This window comes from Orbicella faveolata, unplaced genomic scaffold (genome assembly GCF_042242905.1).
Source record: "Orbicella faveolata isolate gen_17 unplaced genomic scaffold, um_ofav_v1 contig_3, whole genome shotgun sequence".
NCBI lineage: Eukaryota > Metazoa > Cnidaria > Anthozoa > Scleractinia > Merulinidae > Orbicella > Orbicella faveolata.
In genome coordinates, this window is record NW_028301558.1 from 15,270,890 (window position 1) to 15,294,940 (window position 24,051).

The 24,051-nt window shown below is 38.9% G+C and overlaps 1 protein-coding gene across 1 annotated transcript; it reads right to left on the bottom strand.

Moving 5' to 3' along the window:
• Positions 1–1,644: 1,644 nt before the first annotated feature.
• LOC110041926 (uncharacterized) lies at positions 1,645–23,232 on the bottom strand. Its single transcript, XM_089297542.1, has 5 exons — positions 22,834–23,232; positions 15,042–16,594; positions 7,913–7,961; positions 7,147–7,299; positions 1,645–5,341 (listed from the first exon to the last, which is right to left on the bottom strand). The coding sequence occupies exons 1-5, from the start codon at positions 23,102–23,104 to the stop codon at positions 5,094–5,096; spliced, it is 2,274 nt and encodes a 757-aa protein (XP_089153668.1). The 5' UTR covers positions 23,105–23,232; the 3' UTR covers positions 1,645–5,093.
• Positions 23,233–24,051: the final 819 nt, after the last annotated feature.

Consider the following 24,051-nt stretch of genomic DNA (forward strand, 5'->3'; position numbering starts at 1 on the left):
TGACCTTAACAAACAGTTACATCACTTCAACACCTTTTTAACTCTGTAATTTCCGTTTCCACTGTTTTGTAATGCATATTGTAAATAATTTATTCATATTTTGTAGTATATAACTTGTGTCACGTATCATTAGTCACTCTATTAAACTGAAGATGGCATAAGCATGCCGAAACATGTCTTTAAAAACTGTTGTACGTTTTATGCAATAAACTAGTCAATTAAAAACTTCAGCATCCCCCCTGGACGCCTCCTCCCCCACCTCCGGCTTTTAACATAATTTTTCGTTGCTCACATTAACAAAATGGTATCCAAATTAATGCCCCACCGAAGGTCGTATTAGCCGATCAAATGCCCCCACCCCCGGGACATACATGGCAAAAATGAGAAGTGGAAAAGAAAAACATTTATTTTCAAACACCCACTTTGAACCAACTTCCACTGTGTCCCAAGTACTATTTTTATATACCATTAAAATGTAAGTGGTCAAAGTTCATGATCAAAACTTTTATTTATCCTCAAACACAGCACAAATCTTTCAAGGGTGCTACTTTTCAAGCCATGTTATATAAACCGGATTTGTGTCTTGCTGACTTCTAGCTTGACCACAACGTCAAGGCAATACCCCCTACCCCTCCCTTATCGTGTCAATGGGTCACCCCAATAACAACTGATATCACTTGTCCACCTCCTGAGGGGCAGGGTTGGCAGGGGGGCTGGGGGTGTTGTTGATGTGACTATTTGATCAATACATTCTTTAAGGACCTGGCTTTAACAGTAACCTTCTACCTTCCAAGTGAGCCATAAGCTTATTTTCCAGCCATCTTTGGAGTCCAATGGCACGGTAGGACTCACACAGAAAGTCTGCAGTTGATCCTAGCAGCCCAACTGACACGCCAATGATTAAATAGGCCACCCCATGATTGGACACATTTCTAGAACTGAGTTTCTACACCTAGCTTTTACATTTTTGCTGGTACTCATTTGTAGTTGGTCCTGGGTAAAGAGAAGCAGGGTCTTGTCCAAGAATACAACACAATGACCATGGTCTGGGTTCTAACCTGCATCAATTGATCTACAGTCACGCAAGCACCCAAGACACTGTGCCTCATCCACAGCTGAATTGCATAAGGCTGTTTACCTCAATTTTCACCTTCCAACCCAGAATGGGTGGCCTGATAGCTAGCCCATTGCTGGGCTAGCTGTCAGGCCATATTGATTGGGTGCTACCCTGAATAATAACAGAAAAACTCAAACCACACTATTCAATCGATTTTTGTTTTCAAAAGGGCGAAACAAAAAACCCATATTTACTAATACCACTTTTACCTCTAAACTAACTTTTTCATTCCACTTGCAAGTTTCCTTAGACTCCTTACAGCGATATTATTATTACAATTTGAACACAACTCACAACAAAAGCCATAACACAAGCATACATGTAAAGAGCAACTAGTCTTTCACATGAACTTGAAAATCTGTTTTCCTGAGTGTTTGTGATGTTTCATCCACTAGTAATTAACAGATCAAAACAAGTCCTGTGAATCATCCCATTTAAAATATCTCTCAGGTGGAGTGAGTCCTGTTCAATTTTCCTACCAGAATGGTGCATGGATAATGGAGTTAAGAATAGACCTTTTTCACAAATTGCTGCCAATTGTAAATTCTTTATTAAGTAATACCTATACAATGTATTAAGGCATATGGAAAACAAAGCAGTTATCCGTAAGGCTCCCTTATGATAGATAATAAAACAAGACCTCAAACGCTTCTAATATATACATTTGAATATACCATAACTGACATAATAGGGAGCAATATTAAACGGCTACTGTAGTTCTCAATATTTTACACCATTCTATTATAATTAGTGAATACAAAACTACAGTTGAATCCTGCTTTTTCAAACTCGCTGGGGTGACTGATGGGCAAATCCAAGGGGAATAGTTTCGAGTTCGAAATAATGGGGAATACAAATTGACCGAGTTCAAATTAGCAAGGTCCACTGTCCTGTACTTTCTGTACTTATCTTTTGGGATAATTATTTGGATAAACTTTCTGTGAGGCACATAGTAAGATTAAATACAAGTAGCATCAACAGAATATTGAACAATAGAGTTAAATAAATTGAAAGAATCAGTGACAATCAGCTGATAATAAATTCGTTTGTCACAACATCCCCAACTTTCATAATGCACCTATTTGCAAAGGCTAACTCTTGAACTTATTGTCAAAACGATAGCTCTATTAGGCCTCCTTGAGGGTACATTTTCTAAGCAAGTCGCAGTTCTATTTACAGGGTTAAATGTAAAATAGAAAAAATACTTAATATCAAATTTGTTACAGGACTTGAGCCTCTTATTCCAACTTGCAAGACTACAGGAACTAGTTTACAAATGCTCATTTTATAAAATCCCATGACAAATGTCTAGGATACAGAGCATAATCTTGACATTTTCTTCTACAAAAGAGCTCTGCATATTTGTCTATAGATCAAAACATAAGTATTAATCTAAACCAAGAGTTTCTTAGCATCATGTTTTCAGTGAAGTTGAAAACAAAGCTCTCCAGATCATATCACTGCAGAGTTCTGGGAAGTTAGAGGAACAAGGGAAACATCATTTTCTTGTTGTTCCAGATTGCCAATAGCATTTTGGTCTGTAACCAAACAAAACAATTCAGTCTTTTCTTTATAAACAAAAATATAAATATATAATTGCTATTCTCAAAAAGAATATTCTGGCAGAGTTCATAAAACGAGTACAACCTGTACTTTTTATAAAACTTTATATCATATATATACACTATGTATTTGCTAGGTGTCTCATGCACTGTTAGTAGTGATCTCTCCCTGTACTATTACATTAAAAAAATACAGCATACAGAAACTGCTACTTCTTATAATGCCATGTGCTAAAAAAATAAAAATGTACATCATTACCTCTCTAAATACACAAATTATTTCTGATCTCCCTTGAGGAATGAAAATCTTTCACTTAAAATATGAAGAGAAATTTTTCATGTTACATACAAACAAAAAAGTGGTTCTTGACCTCTGTTGTTACACCTTTGGTCGTAATATAACCACCTCCAAGCCCGATACTGTTTGTCATACTTATCATTCAATAACAAATTCTGAGAGCTGGTATATTAAGAAAATGATTTTCTCTTGTTATAAAACTTATCCTCTTACATGACTATAATGTACATGTACAATGCTCTTAACACTGCTCACATATGATTGAGTACAGGCAGATAAAATTACTGATAACTTTACAATGTTCAACTTTTTAACTGTATTATTTACACACCCAAGTTGATTCTAGTCTGAGTCACCAATTATGGCCTTAACAATCTTGAACTGATAAAAGTTGATGAGATGGTTTTCTTACCATCTACCTGTAGGCTGTGTGCTCATGGTAGGAGGAAAAACAAAAACACCACTTTAAAGAAAACATTTTCCAAACTATAAACAAGCAACATAGACCTGCACAACTGCCAGGGAGCATTCAGAGTAGGTTGCACTGAAGTTCTTTGGCGTGGCCTTTAATATTTTGCGGCTTACCGGCATGCGATTGGAGTTTTTGGCATACAGTGCAGTCGTATACACGCAATGTTTTCCCAAGTTTTAAATTATGAAACTGTTCACATGAAAACGTTGGAAATGGCATTTCTGAGCCTTTAAACATAAAAATGTCCCTAGCAGCTTGCACCAGCTCTCGATAACGTTTCTAGTCTGTGCATACCCCACAAAAATGCACACTACACCCCTGATTTGAGATCAAATTTTACTACCCCACATTTGGGTGGTGTTATAGCACTCTTTGAAGTGGGATTTTGCATGACCGCTTGCCAGGCCTGTGGTGTGGAATATAAAAAGTTTTGCTGTATCTTCGGTGTAGGAGTCGTGCAGAATGCACCCTTGTGCAAGGTGAAGTGTCTCTGTTCTTGCTTTCTTGCATTAATCAGGTATTAAAATACATGTCAAACAGATAAGACTTGTTTCTACATTATTTAAAGTATGATCTCTACAGTAAAAATTAATATTCTGCTACTTGTCTCATTGTTGTGTATTTTGATCACTCCTAGTCTAAATTTTAAATTAAAGGGTTCAGTAATGAATTAAAATGTTGAAATGCCTACTACCAAATTCATTTATTTATACTTGCAAACTTTCTTACAAGAACACAATTCAAGTGAACCTTTAAGATAGTAGGATTTACTAGTGACTATGAGTACTATTGTTAATCAATGTCACCTTAAGGTAATTCCTCTGAAATAAAAGTGACAATAGATTCTTGTTCAAACTTTGTCCACTGAATATTTATCATATGATAACTTCAATTTTGAAATAAAAAAGGGGGGTGCCCATGCTCATTAAGGAGCAGTGAGGCATTGAAAATGCCCCATTTTGGCATTGTTTAATGCTTATTATAAGAACGCATTCCCAGTACTTGTAACATGTTTGTGAGCCTGGGCTCATAAGAATGCGCATTAAACTACAGTCAATACATTGTGTTGGACACAAATAAACGTTTTAAGTTTGATTCAGACAGAAAACTAAATCCTTGGTTAAAAATTTGAACTAAATTTCTTGACGTGGTTACCGACTGCCAAATAGAAAAGACCACCGTGTATCTGCTATTTTTCTTATTTACTCAATTTTCAGCAATAGAAATTAGATCAGTCTTTTCTCACGCAAAGCTTATGATTAGTTGACTACAATGCGTGGAAAAAAATTGGGGTGCCCGTGGTCGTTGGTGAGCCAGAGCCATTTTTCAACTGACAGAGCTCAATATCAAGGCAAATCTGTCATGTTTTCAATGTGCGCGTGCACGAGCGCACGCTAATGACGCCATAAATTATGCACAGTAAGGATGCGCAATGCAAATGTGAGGAATGACCTTAAAGTCTAAACAGCGCCTTGTGCAATTTAAAGACAAAATATACAAAAATCAATGAATGGGCATTGTATGTTGCAAAAAACAACAACAACAAAAAAAAGAGAGGGACTTGGGGACTATCTAGACCTATAAACAGTGGTGATGTGCTTGCTGTAGTTAGGACCTTGTGGTGTTTCTGGTCTTTTCACCTTGTTAGCTGTTTGAGGTGTCTGCATCAACTTTGGGAACAACTTTTAACAAGCTGTCACAACAGTGAAGCTTTTTCTGTAGTATATTGCATTCATCATTGAGACGCTTTCTCTTGGTAAACAGTTCTTCTCTTTCTTCTGCTTTTCTCTTCACCTGCTTCCTTAATTCTTCTACTTCAAGTAGCATTTCCTCAATTTTACTCTTTTTCTCTTCAATCTCCTTCTCGCTGCTTTCCAGTTCATTGTTTGTTTCTACAAGGTAAAAATAATTCCTTCCTTCAGGATCCTTTCAAGCTTATCCAAGAGCAACATTTTCAGTCTGCTGTCAGATTGAGCTGGGTTACTGAAATGGGTTGCAGTTGCATGTTCTGCCATCAGCTATTAAATTATGCTATTCAATTAATAATAAAACTGTCAAAGGAGTTCTGAGTTCCTTTTGTCCACAGAACCCCTGATTTGAACTTTTGTCTCCTCTCATTGGAAAGGTTAAGACTTGATAAAAATGATACCAACTGTGCTGTACCTTGAAGGAAAAAGTACATGTTTAAAACTTTAAATGATTAATGATGAATCATACATTTTTTATGCTCATTTAAATCACATTGTTATTGTGAAATGTTCATTCTTACATATAACCAGCAATATTTTGCACTTGCCTTGGATCAAGATGTTCAGGATTACTTTGATATTCATGACAAAATTCAGGACAACACAAAGTCAATCAGGGATTCAGAAAGTCATAAGTCACAACTAATTTGTATAGATAAGCTCACAAGTATGGTGTGATATGAAAACACAGGTGACCTCCCATACTCACGTATCCTAATAGTGCCACACAAATAACAAAGCTGGCTCTGGTGAATTTGACAGCTGTTCTGCCTCTTTGTCAAAACAAGTCTTCATGCAAAACCATTCATATGGAAATGTGTTCTGCATACATGTTCATTAACAACTTCAGACGCTTACATAAGTACACAATAAAGTTGACAACCATTTGGCAGTAAAAGGGACTAAGGTTGTTGGGTACTCCCTGGCAAATCTAAGGGTGGCAGCAACACACCCTGTAAATAGGTACACGATAATAGGGGTGGTAGCAACACACCCTGCATGTGATGGATGAGCCAACAAGTGTGGCGTGTGCCACACCTGGAAATAAGGGATTAGCCAACAAGTGTGGCGCATGCCACACTCAGATAGATATAAGCCTGAGGTGGGGTCAGGGTCCCACCCAGTCTGCTACGTGCAAAGCTAAGTGGCAGGTGTGCACCCAACCCTGTAGTCCAGCTGCTTATTGATAATGGCCGTGGGAAGTGGGGAAAATACAGACAAATCGCAAACTAGCTACTTGCACAAGTGAGAGTCATGACAACACAAGGCGTTGTTCGGTATGAGAACAGGCAAGCAGTAATTATAAATGATAACTTCATATCGTTTATCTTGTATCCATTACACATAATAATAGAGTTTTGTTTAGGCTGCCTGCATTCCGACACGCAAACCGGGATTAAGCATATAGGGCAAAGAAATTAATAGATCACAATTATTCTTGTTGAATGTAATTGTTATTGTAGTTCCAAGGACAGAGTAATGTTTATCTCACACACATCGAAGAGCAATGTCTGCTCATGTAAATGTCTTTCATGACTTAACCACAAGTGTTGACAGTTGTTAAACCTAGTCAAACATTGAGTTGCAGTATAGTGTGACTAAAGGAATGATACACATGTGTGATATCCTTGTCATGCTTTAAGTTGTTAACTCCATTTTACAAGTAAAATTACCATTTTCACATAAATCAAACTCATTTCCATAAGAAAGATTTTGCACGATGGTTCATTTTGAAACAGAGGCAAAAGGTAACTCGGAAATGGCCTATTAACCTAGGACTGGAATCTGTTTCAGGGTGCTTCAAAAAATTGCCAAAACAAAAACATAATATTGTCTATTATTAAGTAATTTGATTTAATTTGTACAAAACAAGGCTGAAAATTTAAAGACCTTGTTTGCTTTAGTTAAGAATCCAGACAGCAAGATTGCACACTCAGATTACTATATACCTTTAACCATTTCCAGCTTATCTGTTAGCACATGTTCATCTTGGGCTCTTTTCTTCTCTGCAATCTCTGCTAAGTTTCCTAGCAGCCCTGCTCCCTTTAACAAATTAACAACTGAGCTTGCGAAGTCATTGGTAGTTCCATTATGAAGTAGTTCTAAAATGATAGAAGTGTGAGGTAGCATTAAACAGTGTTATCAACTCCTATCTCACCAAGCTGCACATTTATGGTTAATTCCTTTGGGGTGATCTGGATCAGAATTAGTGATCCAAGATCACTCAGATCATGGTGCATCAAAGGAACTGATAAATTCACTCTCATTACGCATTTGTTGGCTTTTTTGATACGTCATGACCTGAGTGATCTTTGATCACTGATCCTGATCCAGATCACCCCAAAGGAACGCACCCTCTAATAGATCTCAAAATCTCAGTCTCAGAAGGTACCAGCTTCAGATTGTACATAACCTTTGTTTCACATTTCAATGGACACTTGCAACATTGTGGTTCCAAAAAAACATCCACTGACCCACCCCAAGGAGGGTTTACTTATTAGAAATTAACCCAAGCTTTTGATATGGATTCAAGCATGCAAACCTTTCAGTCACCATTTTGCTCACAAGGGCAATATGTCAGATGCATACACCCAAATGTTATATGGCAAATTATGGGTAGTAGACACTTCTTGTTTCATAATGAGAAAGTAGACTACATCAATAGAAAAGGGTTCAAACAACTCAGTTAGGGTGGTATTTTAGATCAATATATACCTCGCGAAGATGTGATTTCACCCATGGATTCCTGTCTGCACTTTTCACACTATTGAAGAGAAAAAAAATGTTACACTGACGACCAGAAACACACAAACCTGTGCTTAGGCCACATATCACACAAACTGAGGACCCATTTTCAAGAGGCCAGTTTCAGTATGTTAAAATTCTAACTTGGCTCCAGAGCTTAGGGAAACAAAACAAAAGAAATCACATAATTGAGGTTGAGGGATGAATAATAAAATAATATTGAAGCATTTTAATTTATTCACCTAAGCCTTGGAGCCAAGTTGAAATTTTAATCTACTGAAATTGGCCCTCTTGAAGAAGTAAAGACAAGCAGCATATCTGATCTAAGGTTTCAGCAAGATCTCTTACATGTCACCTCCCCAGACCTGCCAGGTCAGCTGGTTTCAGATTCTGCCAAGCATCTCCCAGTAGATAATCGTGATGGTATCATCGTGGTAAATTAGCACAACCTAGCAGCTGTTTTTCCTTTATTTACAACAGTGACTTTTTATAGTATTCCTGTGTTTTTATTGGGGCTCTGGGTTTCAACAGAGATCTCTTGGTTTGCCTTACTTATTTCCTGATATTCTCCAGCTTATATCTGTAGATTGGCCGCTGTGTGACTCTATCAGTCTGTCACCCAAGTTATTAAGTATTACCCGTATTTTGCATTTGGTTATGATATATTTATCAATTTTACTCAGAATGCATCACTTACGTGAAGGCTTCATTAACTCCAGGTCTGTCCCCATTTATTTTTAAAGTTTATATTAATTTTACACTCCCTTTATATTGTGAAGTTCAATTCAATTTACACTCCCCTCGATTCAATTCAATTAAAACCTGATCCTGCATTTTGCAGTATTGAAAAGACCTTGCAACAGCTTGAGTGTCACTTTGTTCACAGTTTCTGACCAGTGAGGCTTCCTGCCATGCATGACTCGACTTCTGCTCGAGCCATGCTGAAAGTCTGCATTCTTATTAAAATCAGTCTTCGGTAATATTGAATGGGTAGAAAATCTCACGTCAAAAACAAGTCGCTCTTGGACGACAAACTTTATGAACTTCAAAAATATGAAAAATTTACCGGCGTTTAACGGTTGCTTTATTAACCCGCCGACCAACACTTGCCGAGGAAGCATTTTCAATCACATATAAAAAGCTCAGTTCACAAGCGAATGGACCCTCACGTGCAAAGAGAACTTCAAACTGTGTTGCATGGCAGCAAAAGGTTCAATCTTCGCTGCACAAAGCATAACAAAAGATTTTGAACGTAAGCTTATAAACGAGCGTTCACATCTCAACGGTCGTTTTAACGCAATCTTACAAGCTTACTTTTATAATGATGGGCTCATGGTGTCGGTTGCACGGACAGTTCGTGTCAAAGCAAATCGATTTCAGATTGTCCCTCTCAGGGCTTGGAATCTGCCTAGTAGAGAAAACACGGCGGCTCTCAAGACAGAAAGCTTCTAAACTGAGGTAAAGCAATCGTGAATAAATGTTTTGTAAATAGTAAACTGATAAATATTCATTCTTCATCACACTTACTGCTGTGCGTCCACCATCTTGTAGTATAGGGCGAGGACTGGGAACGACAAGTTTCCCGCGTTTTTTGCGACATGAAACCGTCATGGCAGTTGTATGACAGTTGAAGTGGCGTTACACTTTGGTTCTGCAGTGGATTTCTTTGCACTCTAACACGATTGATACGACGCTGTCCGAAAGGGCCTTTGATTTGTATAAACCGCGTTGTCTCCTCGATCACCTTTCAAAATGAAAGTCATTGATCGACAAAGGGTACCCGTGTCGAAACAGCGATTTGTATTGTACCCACCTTGGTCCACCTCCAGTTCGCTAAACTATGGCTAACGTAAACAGGAGCGCATTTCACTTCCGGTATTTTTACAAAAACGATTCGATCTGACTTGATCTGGCCCGTTCGGACCCTGACTGGCAATTGATTTTTGTTATTTATACCTGTTCTCTTATTCTCAGGAAGTGTGCATTGTTATTTTTCTTATGTTAGGCTTGATTTTAGTTTTTTGGGACTTAGGTATTTACGACCCTTTATCAAAAATACTTTCCTAAAACAGACTGTCACAGTTATAATACCATTTCAGGAACGTTTACGCGGCTCTGTGTTAAATAAAGCCAGCTTTAAGCTAAACTGATCTGTTGTTTATAGTTACCTCATTTCTTGTTTTGAAATTACAGTGATAGCATCCGGGGTGGGTACTCCCAGAAAAATTGGGTGAGGGTGTACAGCCCGCCCCCCAAAACCCTTTCCCTATTTAAGACCAAAGTCTGCGATTTATGACCCGACTCTTAAGTCAATACCCTGTTTCAGACCTGCCTTATAATTAGTTACCCAGTTCAGACCAATATTAAACCTATGGGGGGGGGGGGGGGGTACTCCCTTATATGGGCTATATAGGTATGTGCGGCCCCAAAGGGTATGGTTTTTCAGCCATTTTGTACATAAATAGGGTATTGATTTTGGCCATTTTGATCTTAAATAGGGTATGGTTTTTGTACTCTAGTCTTGAATTGGGTATGTTGCTGAGAAGCTACTTTTTCTTCATTATCGATAAAACCATAAACAAAACCCCTTCAAAAATTATGTTTAGGGCAACTGTGTCAGACGCAACGGTCATAAATAGGGTATCAAGTTTTTGGTCTGGTCATAAATAGAGTAGGGAAAATTGCAGATTTTGGTCATAAATAGGGTAAGGATTTTGGGAAGCGGGTTTTGGGAACCATACTCTATTTCTGACCAAAATGGCCAAAACTGATACTCTGTTTATGACCAAAAGCCCTTTGGGGTCGCACACACCTATATATATATAGCCCATATAAGGGAGAAACCCCCCGTGAGGTAATAGCAGAGGAATCTAAAACCAGTCAACTCGAATCAGTTCTGGGTTATTTGGTTTGCCTTCGAATAACATGATCATTTGCTCTAATGCTATAAATAAAATGTAAAGTAAACAGAATACAAGCGTTACAATTCCAGTATCAGTACGTCAATGCAGTTCAATCTCACCTGATCTGACCCATGATTTATTGATGGTAAGATATTGATCACATCATACAAGTCAATTAATTTTTGATTTATACCTGAATTTATTTTTACCCATTTGCTTATTTGCACAAAATGCACATTATAGAGGTTAGTTTTTAATCTGTTCAATGTGATCTTTGGACTTGCCTCATGCCAGTCGCTGTAAAAAAGAGTCTGGAATGTGAATGGCATGTCAAAAACCAGTTTTTCTAAAATCAATAGACCAAACTGCCATGCCCCCAAATGCTCGTTACCTGAGGCACTCAATAATCAACGCTGTAGTTACTAGTATAGCCACATCATAAGATGACCCAGTTCATAGCTGAACAGACTATTAATAGTGCAAGGGTGCATTAGCTAGTTTCATAGAGTGTGTCACTGTGTGGCAGGTCTGTAAACTAGTTAATGAGCCTGTCGTGAAGATATGGCCAACAAGTTGGGTTCAAGGGTTGGTAATGAGGTTCAATGGGTTCACTTGAGCCACCAGGTATACCTTGTATGCTCATTTGTTGTCCAGTTCAAGTCAACAAAATTGAAAGTAATGTACCAGTCAATTCTAAAATTCAACATTCCCCTCCCAGCTGGACAACCCCCAAGCATTTGATGTTTTGAATTTTTGCTGAGTCAAATTCCCATTCCCAGGCAAAAATGGTCTCTCTTGGCAATTGAAAAGATAAAAACTCACTCTCAAACACACAGGCACCTTTCCATTTTTTATGGGGTAGAGTGACTAGTGGAATTTGATAACCTCTCTGGTATATAATGACTCCACTCTCTATCTGAAGCCATATTTCTTTGCAAAACCCTCATAAATCCCACCAGTCACCCCTTCCCTCCTCCATTTCAAAATAGACCAAGGTTCCTTAAATTTTCACAGGCAAAACTTTTTATTCACCTTCTAACACAGCACAACACTTTTGAGCCACAACGTTGTGAAGAAAGCTGCCCATGAACAACCATGGACGTCAAATTCCGTACTCCCAGGGTAAAGAAATTGTTTAAAATACCTGGGGTATGCCCCCTGGGGAAGAATGTTGGTATCAAGCTATATATGTTTTGAATTGAACAACAGCATTGCAGAAACAACTATCTACAACCTGTTGAACTTTCTCTCTCACTCACATTATTGAAGCATGGACCAGGTAAATAGAGATAGAGAGATTTTTAGAGCTATACATAACTTCATTTATTGGCTAACAAAATTTTGGTCAACCAAGGTGATTAAAAGTAGCCAGCATTCTAAGACTGTGACAAAGAGCTGCTCAAAGAAATTAAAAAAAAATACTTGTGCTCAAGGAAATTAAAAAAATCCCACCAGCTTCACAGAGTAACCAGAAAGCCAAGACAAGTGACAACTGCCTTACTCCTGAGAGTCATGCTGTTTTCTCTTACTATATCACTTGCCAGTTTTACTGCCCATTTAGAGAATGAATCTTTTACTAAAATTCACGAACATGAATTTAGGAAATCCATTTATAACTAGACTGTAAGTATACTATTATCTATCACCAATCCATCAGTACAGCAGTAGAACACAACCCTAGTAAATACACCAATACATCTGTATAACAGAAGCCCCAATAAATGTCCTCATTTTGAAAAAAATACAATTATGGTATTTAAACTTGTGCCCATAGACCCATTTCATGAAAGCTGCCAATTTAAGTTCCCATGCCATCTTGCCTTAATTAAAAGCATTATCTACTCAACACTATTAGGACAGAATGCTATCTTCTGACAACCTCCATTGTTGTATCAGAACTTCAGTGTGTTCATAAGTAAATGTGAGCCTATGATTTAAGTAGCTCAGCCAATCAGATTGCAGCATTTGATTTGGTATACTAGTAGAATTCTACCACAGTCGAACCTTGATTATCCATACATCGATTATCCAGATTCCTCGATTATCGGGACTTTTTCTCTAGTCCCAATTTTATCATGAATATTTATTACTCACGATCAAGATCCATAGCAATATTCTTTTTAAAACTATAGCATTGAAAAGTGCAGTCAAAAGCAAGTTTGTTTTGCTTTTCAAGAGCAAAAGCAGCACTCGCACACATCGTAACTAATGAAGAACACTCGATTGAGTTCTGATTGGCTCAGAGTTGAGTGGTTCAAGATGTACAGTAGACCATATTGTTTTCCAAGCAATTTGTAAAAGTGTTGTTTCACAATTAAATGTTGCTTTATTTAAACTGTTTTGTTCTTCACTAATATTTATATTCTTGATTATCCAAACCCTCAATTGTCCGGACTATTTTGTCTAGTCCCAACGAGTCCAGATAATTGAGGTTCAACTGTAATTCACTTTTATTAGTAGAATTCTTCTTGAACACTGATGCAAATGCTGCAATCTGATTGGCTGAGTAATTCTACACTATCAACCATTAGTGCGTAGTGGCTAGAGATCATCTCCAAAATGGCAATTTTTTTTCCTTTTTCCAAAGTTTTGGAGGAACATGTTATGCAAATGGCTAATTAAATTCCAAAGAAGACTAAACAAAAGAATATTTACAGTTTCTCGACTTGAAAAATATTGAAATTATTGAAAAATGATACCCACACACACACAAATGTATCTCTCTGTTTAAACCTGGTTTTTGGGAGAACATTTCTCATTAATCCTGCTACTAAGAAATTTGGAAGTAATAATAATCATTTACATGAAGCATGAGAGACAGTGTTTCACCCAGATATCCAGACACCGAGAAGAGACTGCAGCAGAGTATTTTGACAAAATTTGAGGTGTTGGGATAGCCAATGAAACACTGTCTTGAGTGTTTGATATATCTTCTCAATATCTAAACAAAAACTAAGGAGTAAATGGGTAAGTATTGCCATCAAAATCTGTGCTAATTGAGACCGGGTATCCAAACCTTCTTCATGGTTGTGATTTTTTGTTTTAACTTGATGAATTATTAATGAGTTTGAGAATGGGCAAGAAAGGATGACTTTCACGCTAGTACATCTGATCATAGCGGAGCTACGGCAGCCCGAAGGGCCGCCAAGCGGAGCCCCATACTCATATAGGAAGGAAAAGGAAACCCACGAGTTGATTTTCTCATGGTTATCGTGGCTAGCGGTATTGCTCGTGGGCGCGTACGCACGACGACAACGACAGCACCGGAGTTCCCCAGCATGGCGGCCATACTCCAAATAATAGGTTGACAGAGACATGCAGCCTTGGTTTACCGTGTACTTCCTTGATATTGGAAATCCATGTCATGATCAATTGACACCTGTCAAATCAAGGTATCTGCTGACCAGTATCAAGTGACCATATCGCAGGCTCAAGTTTACAGCTCCTTGAGGTCACGTGTGTTTTTGAAGTTGACCGCTGACCAAGTGCTGGTTATCGATTGGATCACGGGCTCATATTGGGTTAGCTTGTTGGAAACAGGGCAGGATTGTTCGGAAGCCAGTTTACGCTAACCCAGGATTAAAGTTTATCGAATTATAACTTTTTCTTCTGTACAAATGTTTTTTGCTGTTTTGTTTTGTGTATATGGTGACTATTAAAACTCAAAACAGAAGGCCAAACAATATACAGAAACCGCACCGCAAAGTTACAAAACTCAAATCAAAATTCTCCCTTTTTCTGGGTTAGCTCAATCCGGCTTTGAACAACCCAGCCCAGGAGCTATGCTTTTAGGCTGGCCTAAATCTATATGTTAGTTACCGCTTGTCCAAAATACAAGAAAATAACATGTACCATGTAATCATACTTCCATCATGTGAAATATGATGGAGAACATTCATTGGAGACCAACATGGCAACAATACAATGCTGTCATACAGCCTTTCATCTGACATCTCTAGGATCTGGTATATTGTGTGATATAAACCTATCTAGCCATATTCCCATCCCAATAAACCCTTTTCAAGTTGCTCTTTTCTCTTAATTCGTAAGACAATGAACATGCAAGAAAATCATATTTTCATTTAAAAGGTTGTGCACCAAGACTTGTTTCAAAACAGAGGCAAAAGCAACTTGGAATTGGCCCACTTAATGGCTGTAGGTGCATTAAATAGAAAAAAGAAACAAATTCCACTTACTGGAGATACCATCTCTTGCTTGATGTGGACAATACAAGAGTATGGATGTATTCCTGGAGTCTGAACACCAATAGCACATGCTGGATAGTGATCTGCCAGTTCACTTTCATTATCTGAAGGGATCTCCTCTCTATAATCTGACAAGGCAGTATCACTTTCCTCATATGGGCCATGGCAAGCTGCTGGTGGGGTCTCCACAATGGTGTTTAAATTACCAGAAGGAACATCCCCAGTACCAGAAAGGCCATTATCTGTAATAACAGAAGAGGCTTCATCTGTAGCACCAGCAGGGGCATCATCTGGGACATCAGCAGGGGCATTATCTGGAACACCAGCTGGGTCATTATCTGGGGTACCAGACGGTGCATTATCTGTAACACCACCAGGGACAGTATCTGTAACAACAGCAGGGGCATTATCTGGGACACCAGCAGGGACATTATCTGGGACACCAACAGAGGCATTATCTGTAACACCACCAGGGGCAGTATCTGGGACTCCAGCCGAGGCATTATCTGGGACACAAGCAAGGGCATTATCTGGGACACCAAAAGAGTCTCTATCTGTGTCACTGGAAAAGGACTCATCTCCAACCTCAGAAGGGGCACTTTCTGTGTCACTAGAAGGAGAATTGGTGGCAACACCAGGCGCGTCATCTGTGGCACCACATCGGGCATCATCTTTGACACCAGATGGGCCATCATCTGTAACATCAGCAGGAGAATCACTTGTCACACAAGAAGAGGGATCATCTATGTCACTAGAGGGAACATCACTTGGTTTGTCTGTATGGGCCTCGTCAGAAGAACCAGTAGGCACCTCCTCTTCAGTGACACCAAAAGGTACCTCATCAGAAGCTTCTTCTTCAGTGGTACTAAAAGAAGAGTCTTCTGTGCACCCTAGGGCTGAGCCATCTGTGTCAAGTGAGGAAGTGTCCTTAGGAAGACTGTAAGAATGTTCAACATGGATCTGCTTCTTCTGGGAATTCTCAAGTCTTTCAGGATTCACCGGTGACTCAGGAGGACTATCAGTGGTGTAAATGCTACTGTCATAACGCGAAGAATGCCGGGAGTTTTTCTCAGCAGTTGACAGGGTCTTAATGACACGTGTGCAACCATTATTCATTGCTATATTCAGGGGGGTCAATTTCTTTTTATTCCTTACTGATATGTCTCCTCCAGCATCAACTATGGCACGAAGGGAGACCAACCCAATCTCATTTTGTGCAAGATAATGTAGTGCTGTGTTGCCATGCAAGTCCCTGGCATTCAATATTTCTGCCGTCTTTGCAGGCATTTGTGCTGCTTTTGCCACCATTTGCCCTAAGCACTCCTCATAATAGTCTGACTTATTGCCAGTTATAAGCTTTGTTGCAGCTGCATGAAGAGGTGTTTGCAAGGCCTTATCCTGGAGTGGCAGACAATCTTGCAGCAAGTTTATCATCTGCCTAATCTTTTCCTTAAGACGTCGTATTTTAGTATAGTGTAAACAGAGAACACATCGATGCAGAGCAGTTTCTTGAGTGTCTGATGAGCGAACTGTGGTACTGAAACCTACAAAAGTTATAAAAAGACATTAATCTTAACCTTTTCAGTCCACAGCTTGTACTATTTAGGTCCTGTGGATATGCTCATGCCGTTATAGCTTTCTGATGTGTTTTTAAAAATATTGTAAACAGTTTTAAAGTCCTACTATGATGAAATTCACATCTTTCCTATCTCAGCCATTTTAAAGTATAAATGAGTAGTATGTTTGAGAAGAAAAATGCTGTTTACTTTTTTCAAATGTCTCTTTTCATTCCAGGGATTATATGCAAATTGGCCAAGTGATGACATCATAAACTCAACCAAATTTTGATCAATATGATGAAGAAAGATGTTTCAGCCAATTTGCATCAAAAATGTTTAAATCTTTGCAGTGAGATTCTACTAAATGTGCTCCACAACAGGAGCTTGACAGGGCTCGAAATTAACTTTTTTGTTTATGAGCCAAGTGGCGACTTATCCTAAAATTTTCGTCACCAGATTGTAATTTTGGGTCGCCATTTTTTTCACTGATTTTCTCCTTGTTCAGTATTTTCCTGAAGTAAACAATCTTTGGCATAATTCTAAGTTTACATAGAAAGAAGCTTATCCAACAGTAAAATTTAAAAGGAAGAACACAGCAACAAAATAAGGAATAATAATCAGTGTAAAAGCAGTTTCAGTAATGATCTCATGTTTCCTCCTTTTCCTCATCTAGTTTCATGTCTATGTAATTTTTTGGCATGTGCAGGCGACTGACATATTGGATTTAGGCCCCTGTTCTACCACATTGTTGTTAGTTGTACCAGGCTCCATGCACACATTGTCTAATTCACCCATGATATCTCTTCATTGAGAAGCTGCTGAAACAAAATGGCAATCTATTCAGTGACTGAAGAATCACAGGTTTGTTTAGTTGTGTCTATTTGTATAAATTATATCTTTCATCCACAAGTAAGGTTGATTTTCCATTGAGGTTCAAAGGTTGACAGAAGAAAAGGTGAGTCGCCCACTGGCGACCGGTTCTTAATATCTGGTTGCCAACACTCGATTTTTGCTCACGACCAGTGAGTCGCAATTTCGAGCCATGTTGACAGTTTTGTTACCACAGCAACATACACAGGTTCCAGACTTACCCAATTTTAAAGACTTTTCTGGCCACCTTTGGCATTCCATTTTGATATTTACCAGTGGTGCCTCATCTGCATGATCCAGCAACCATACAAATAATCTACAACCTTGGTCACAAGGGTTGGAAAAAGATTCATTCTATACACAAGATTTTTGCCCGTCCCCACCCCTGTACAATGTTGCCAAAACACTTTGATCTAACACAAATTTTGCATTTTACCATTTTTCAACACTGAAAGGGGGAATTGGGTGCTGACACTTATTCTGTAGGTATTATGGTTATGATTTTATGTTTTTGGCATTTTCCAACACAATTTGTCCATGATTGTAGGTCGAGTTTGTAGCCTTGTTTCTCAAGCTGAAAATCACTTAAATTTCTAAATCTGGTTGGTGGGGACTGGAAAAGAGTGAGTTGCCATGGGAACAGAATGTGCTATAGCTAAGGTGTGTTGCCTGTAGAACTCTCAGCCTACCAAGTTTTACTGGTCTCTGCTACAAACTGACCAAGATATTTGTATCTATATACCTGATGGAATATTGGGTTAAGTGTTTGACATCATCAGTCTTCTCACTTGCATATTTTACACCTTTTTCAAAGCTAAATATCTCCCGAACAAATGCAGATATTTGCAAATGGTAAACAGCATTTTTAATCTTTTGTGAAATTCTATATACATATAAAAATTCAAGGGATGAAAATTTAATCACAGTTAGAGAAAACTGGCAACTTTTTGTTACCTTTTCACATTAAATGGAAACAGAGACTTGGTTCCTCATTCTCCTTTACTTTGGTTATTTCTTCTGAATACACTAGAAATGTCAGTGTCCAAAGAGTAACAGGGAAAGGGAAGTGCAAAGGTAAGTGTTGAAAGGAACATTTCTTCACATTTAAGTCAGTCAAAATGAAAAAAAATAAATTGTGTACTTAAAAGACCCCCGAGCAGAGTGTTGACAGATACCAAGAATGGCTACTCAGTCAACATGTCAGGTGGAAATGCAGTCAAGAGTCAGTTGATATGTTGGTTGAGACATATCAACCTAACAGAGCACAAGGGCCGTTCTGAGGAATATTGGCCCAAGCTCGGGGCAGTACGGACCTCACCGCACTCAGTCTGACAAAATTAACCAAGGGCCAATATTTCCCAGTATGGCCTGAGCAAGTTAGGTTTAAGTGGTTTATCATATGGCTCATGGGTCATATACTGCTTATGATGAAACGGTGCATATGGCAAATTTGTGACTAAGGAAAAATCAATCAGAATGCCTGCGTTTACTGTATGACTACCTTGCCATAATTACAACAAAGTTGAATATTGACCAACAACAGTCAAAAGCGAAGCCAGTATAACTACATGGAGCAGAGACGTGGGAAATCTGGGCATCTGAGAAAGATCCAGAAAGATCCAGAATCTACATGTAATAAACAAGAGGTTGTGCAAAATCCAAAGAATCCTCTGGCTGGAGACTATCTGCAAAGAGCAGAACAAGTTCCAGTCGATGAAGAGATTCTCCAGAGGAGATGGCAATGGCTGGGCCACATAATGTAAAACCCAGCATCTAGCATTAACTGAACGTCAGGTCCTACAAGTAGAATACACAGGGTCAACATAAGAGAGACAGGCCAAGAACCATGTGACAAAAGGATCACACATAGGATATGAAGACAATCAGGTATACCTGGATGTAGCTGGAGAGGCTAGCTCAGGCTGGGGGAAGCTTGAAAAACACCATTGTTGGCCCATGCACCAGAAGGAGCAAGAAGACTGTCAAAAGACACTACCAATACATGTTGGCCAATACTCTGTAAGTGCAGCTGTTAGTTGGTCTACAGCTATTTTGAGAAAGACTGTCCCAAAAAAGTGTAAAATTAATGCAAAATTGCCAAAAGTTATTGAGGAATGTTTTTATTAGTTTTCTATAGCTTAATTGGAGTTCACAGTGTTCAATCAAGACAGAAGAAAGCATGAAAATGTTTATTGATGGTTCTTCCTTTGCACTGAAACACCATGAACTCTGATCAAGGACCAGTTTGTGATATTTGTACATTTTGCCATTTACTTTTAACGCTAGTCTTCTAACCTACTGTGGAGATGAGGTGACCTCAGGGTTAGGGTAGACGACTCTGGATCCAGTGGTCCAGGTTTGAGCCCTGGCCAGGAACAATGTGTTTTGTTCTTGGGCAAGACATTTTACTCACAGTGCCTCTCTCCACCCAGGTGTACAAATGGGTACTGGCAAATTTAATACTGGAGGCAACCCTGCGATGCAAATGAACCTTATGCGAGCTGCAAATGAACCGTATGTACATTCTTTTCAGTATAAAGTACTGAATTCTATTCTATATACAAATGAATCACTTTGTAAGATAGATTTCTGACCCCAAATGTTCCTTCTGTCATCAGACTACGAAGACCATATCTCATATTTTCTTTGACTGTTCTTTTTCTACTTCCTTTTGGAATGAGATATGTGAAAAAATTTTAAATAAACTTAATAGTTGCGTTTGCCTCTCTTTAGAATATCGCGAGATTATTTAAGGATTTTTCACGGGGGAGATGGATCTGTGGTGTAAAGAAACGAAACCATATTTCAGCCACTTTGAAAAAATTTTATTAAATAAACATCACACCGAAAAGTATATTTTCTTTAAATTGAATAACATCAATCTGTTTAAAAAAAAATGGAGAATTTTTGAGGAATTGTTTCTTTTAAACACTTAAGAAAAAAAAATTGTATAAGTAGTGTAAGTATAAGTAGTATAAGTAGCAAGTGTATTGTAAGTGTAAATGTAATTATAACATCAGTAATGTAAGTAGTGTAAGTGTTCAAGTTGTAAATAAAAATTCCATTCAAAAAAAAACCCTATGATGGACTAGCATCCCATCCAGAGGGAGTAGAAATATTCCTTGTTGCTTCACACTAGAGGAACCGGGATAAGCTCTGTCCTGATGGGCCACTTGGCTCATATGCAGTACTACTATATGCTATGTTATTAGGAAGGGTGTTATGTTAAAAGGCCAAAAAGAGACTGTGGTCTGGCATATAGAGATTGTCAGTCTGCATGGTTTCTGTTGATAAAATTTGGCCTTGGCACAAACTTACTGGACAACTTTCTGTTCTTCTTTTTTGAGAGGGCTTGACATTGAATATCACTTCCAAGTTCAAAGTAAATGCTTACCATACAAGACATAAGATTAAGGTTTAACATTTTATAGGGTTATATATCACTGAATTTCACAGTAAGCACTCTAAATGAAGGACAAGGTCTACAATATTGTGATGCCATGCCTGAATGTTTAACGGAACCTGTTGCAAGACATGTACCTTCTTATCACAGATAACATTATTATTGTTTTCTGGCTTTGCTGCAGTTATCAACACATCTTGAGCACTAAGGTTTCCTTCTACTTAGCCCTTAGTGGCAGGCCTGACTTGAAGCCAAATAAGGCGGTGGTCGTCTGACAGAGAGCACTGACATTCCTTTTTAATGGCCTTATGTGCTACTCAGCACAACAAGGATTTTTTAGTACAAGCCTTGCCAAAGATTTACTTGTCGAAATCAAATGTCTGCTTTTTCCAGACAGTCAGACAGATATTTCAGCAAACCCTGAGATTAACTAAGTAAGAGGAGGTGAGAAAAAGTCATTTTCTGCCTGACTGCCGCAAGTGGAAAAGAGATGTTGAGAATATCTTGAGAAAAAGAAATCAAGGTTTGCACACAAAGAAAGCTACGCCACAGAAACCTTTAATCTATTTTTATTCAGGAACACCTCCTAGGACAAGCGGAAACCCTGTTGTCGTTTAAACTTCAACTGATCGTAAGTTTCCCACCTTACAATTACAGTAAGTGAAGAAGGATGCGATGTGACTGAGTGGTCAGCACATTGGACTCACAATCCAGTGGTCCCCAGGTCAAGTTCCACTCCGACCAGGGTAGTCCTGAGTTCAAATCCTCGGCAGTGCTTGCAAATAGCCAACTGGTTTGTCTCCAGCCATTTGGGATTCTTAGCAATACTATGTTCAATTTGAACAATTTGTTTGTCATGCTTAGCTTATTTTTCTTTGTACCCCAAATAAAAGGTTGTTTGAAAGGTCAAAGTATCAGGTGGTATCAGGTAGTATGAATGCATGAAGTACAATTGTTTGTCATTTTTCTCATGTCAAGCAGTTCTTGGCAGCAGGTCTGTCAAGTTAAGCATAAATTTGACTTGACCAACATATGGACCAACTGAAAACAGACTCTTAACCTCATTTCAACCAACTGTCAACCCACACGTTGATCAAGTGGTGGTTAGCAACATCAGTGGACACTGGCAGTGCGTGTCTAAAGTACACATGATCCAAAAAATCATAACCACTTATGATAATAATTGTTTAAGGCCCAACCAGGTGATGCTATTTTACTGGCATTGTCTTTCATAGTGTCAGAAAACATTCATAACCTAGGGATCTTCTGTGCCACCTGGCTGTAACTGTATCAAACCCTTGTTTCTCCATTTTTCCAGGAAATTCCCTATGTGTTACAAGGGGAAAGGGGGGCCTGACAACAACTTGCATCTACTGACCCACACGAGCCTGCACGGGTTCAGGGATGCTGGAGCGTATTTTGAATTGAGAGGGGGGCTTACAAGGGAGCGCCAGAGGTGCTAACTTGTAGGGGTCTGGAAATATTTGTGAAATTATTATTTTATGTATTTTTAGCTTGAAATTGGGGGGGGGGGGGGCTAAAGCCCCCCAGCCTACCGGCTCACCGTCCCTGGGGTGAAAAAAATGTCTCTCATGATATTTGCAAAAATGGTCAAGGTTCCACCTTAAAGTCCTGTGGCATGAAGTGTTGTAGCTTTCGGTTTGCAGTGCTTTCAGTAAGTTCATGTTTTGAGATTTGTGTGCCACACAAGTGGCACACAAACTTCAAAATAAGATTGGAGGGTCCAAGGTGGCGTACGTTTCAGACTCTGTAACTTCTGCTACCTTGGCGTTACCTTAATGTTACCTTACCTTAATGTTCACCCAAAGAGCAATACCACACAAGTTAAATATCAAACATTTATAAGCTTAGATTAAGTTTCATATCTTCAATAAGTTTAAAGACTTAAAACTAAAAGCAAACAATCACTTCTAGCAAGCTCGACACCTACCATTCTTGATCATCCATTCCATGGCTCTGCATTTTCCCAGCACTCCCGCCCAGTGTAGCAGAGGAAACCGATAGTTCTTGACAGGATCAGGGATTTCATCTTCTCGCTTCCAGCCTTTCTTCAGAAAACACTTCACAGTCTCTTCGAACTCAGACATATTCCCGCGCTTATCTCTCATGTCCGAGCAGCTTACAACGGCAAGGAGCAGATCATGGTGCTTTGGACAGTTCTTCCTCTTGTCGCAGAACGGCGTGCACGTTTTCCGAGCCATCTTGTACAATAAATTTCAACTTTTGACACCACTAGATCTCACTCTTCGGCCCTGTTATAGAAAATGTCCGCCATTAGCTTCCATCAAACAAAAGCCGTTGCTTTCTAGCGTGCTTGGTAACCGCGCCAGGACGCCAGCTCCGTCGTCAAAACTTTTTCGTTTTCACTGATCGCTTATCAGCTTCAGCTAACCAAGTTTTTCCCTGTTCGCCACCGTTTTTTTTTCGCTTTCGCTTATCGTTTTACTGACTAACAGTTCTTTCTGTTTCTGTGCTGGTTTCGGTACCATTATACTGCGTTCGTTCGATAGAGAATTCCCGGGCAAATCCCCTGGCAAATATAAATTTTCGCGCCAAAATCGTCTGGTACAGCGACATGCACAGTGTAATCCTTGTAACCCCTCACAAGTTCACACATAAAATGAAAGGGGTGTAACGATTTCTTCTGTGGTATATGAGGAAGAGTTTTTCTGTTGGTATCATTTCGTTGTTTCCGAGGGGAATTGCTAAAGAAAGGAAATTGTCTGTTAAATGTCTGTTATGTGACCCCAGTTCAGCGACTCTTCAATAAACCGATGAGCGTGACAATAAGCGCGTGGTTTTTCTGTCATTGCTCATGCTGATAAAAATTTGGGTATATTTTTATTTGAAGGAAATTTAGTCAGAACTCTGTTATAAAGACAGCTGGATTGTCCTGGATTATGAGCTCTCGATTTATACAAGATGATGGTAAATAAGGCCTCGTTCATCAGCGATCACCCAAGAAGTCAAGCTCAGAATGATGCATAATGTCTTTGTAGTGCCTAGCTAAAAATTAACACTATTTGCCCTTGGTTTCTAAGAGTGGTAGTCTACTTCGTTGCTCCTTGTTACCCTTTCCGAGAGCGAAGCCCAAGTCACGCCCTATTAATTTTGCAACTCCAAGGTACCAGCCACCATCTGCCCTTGT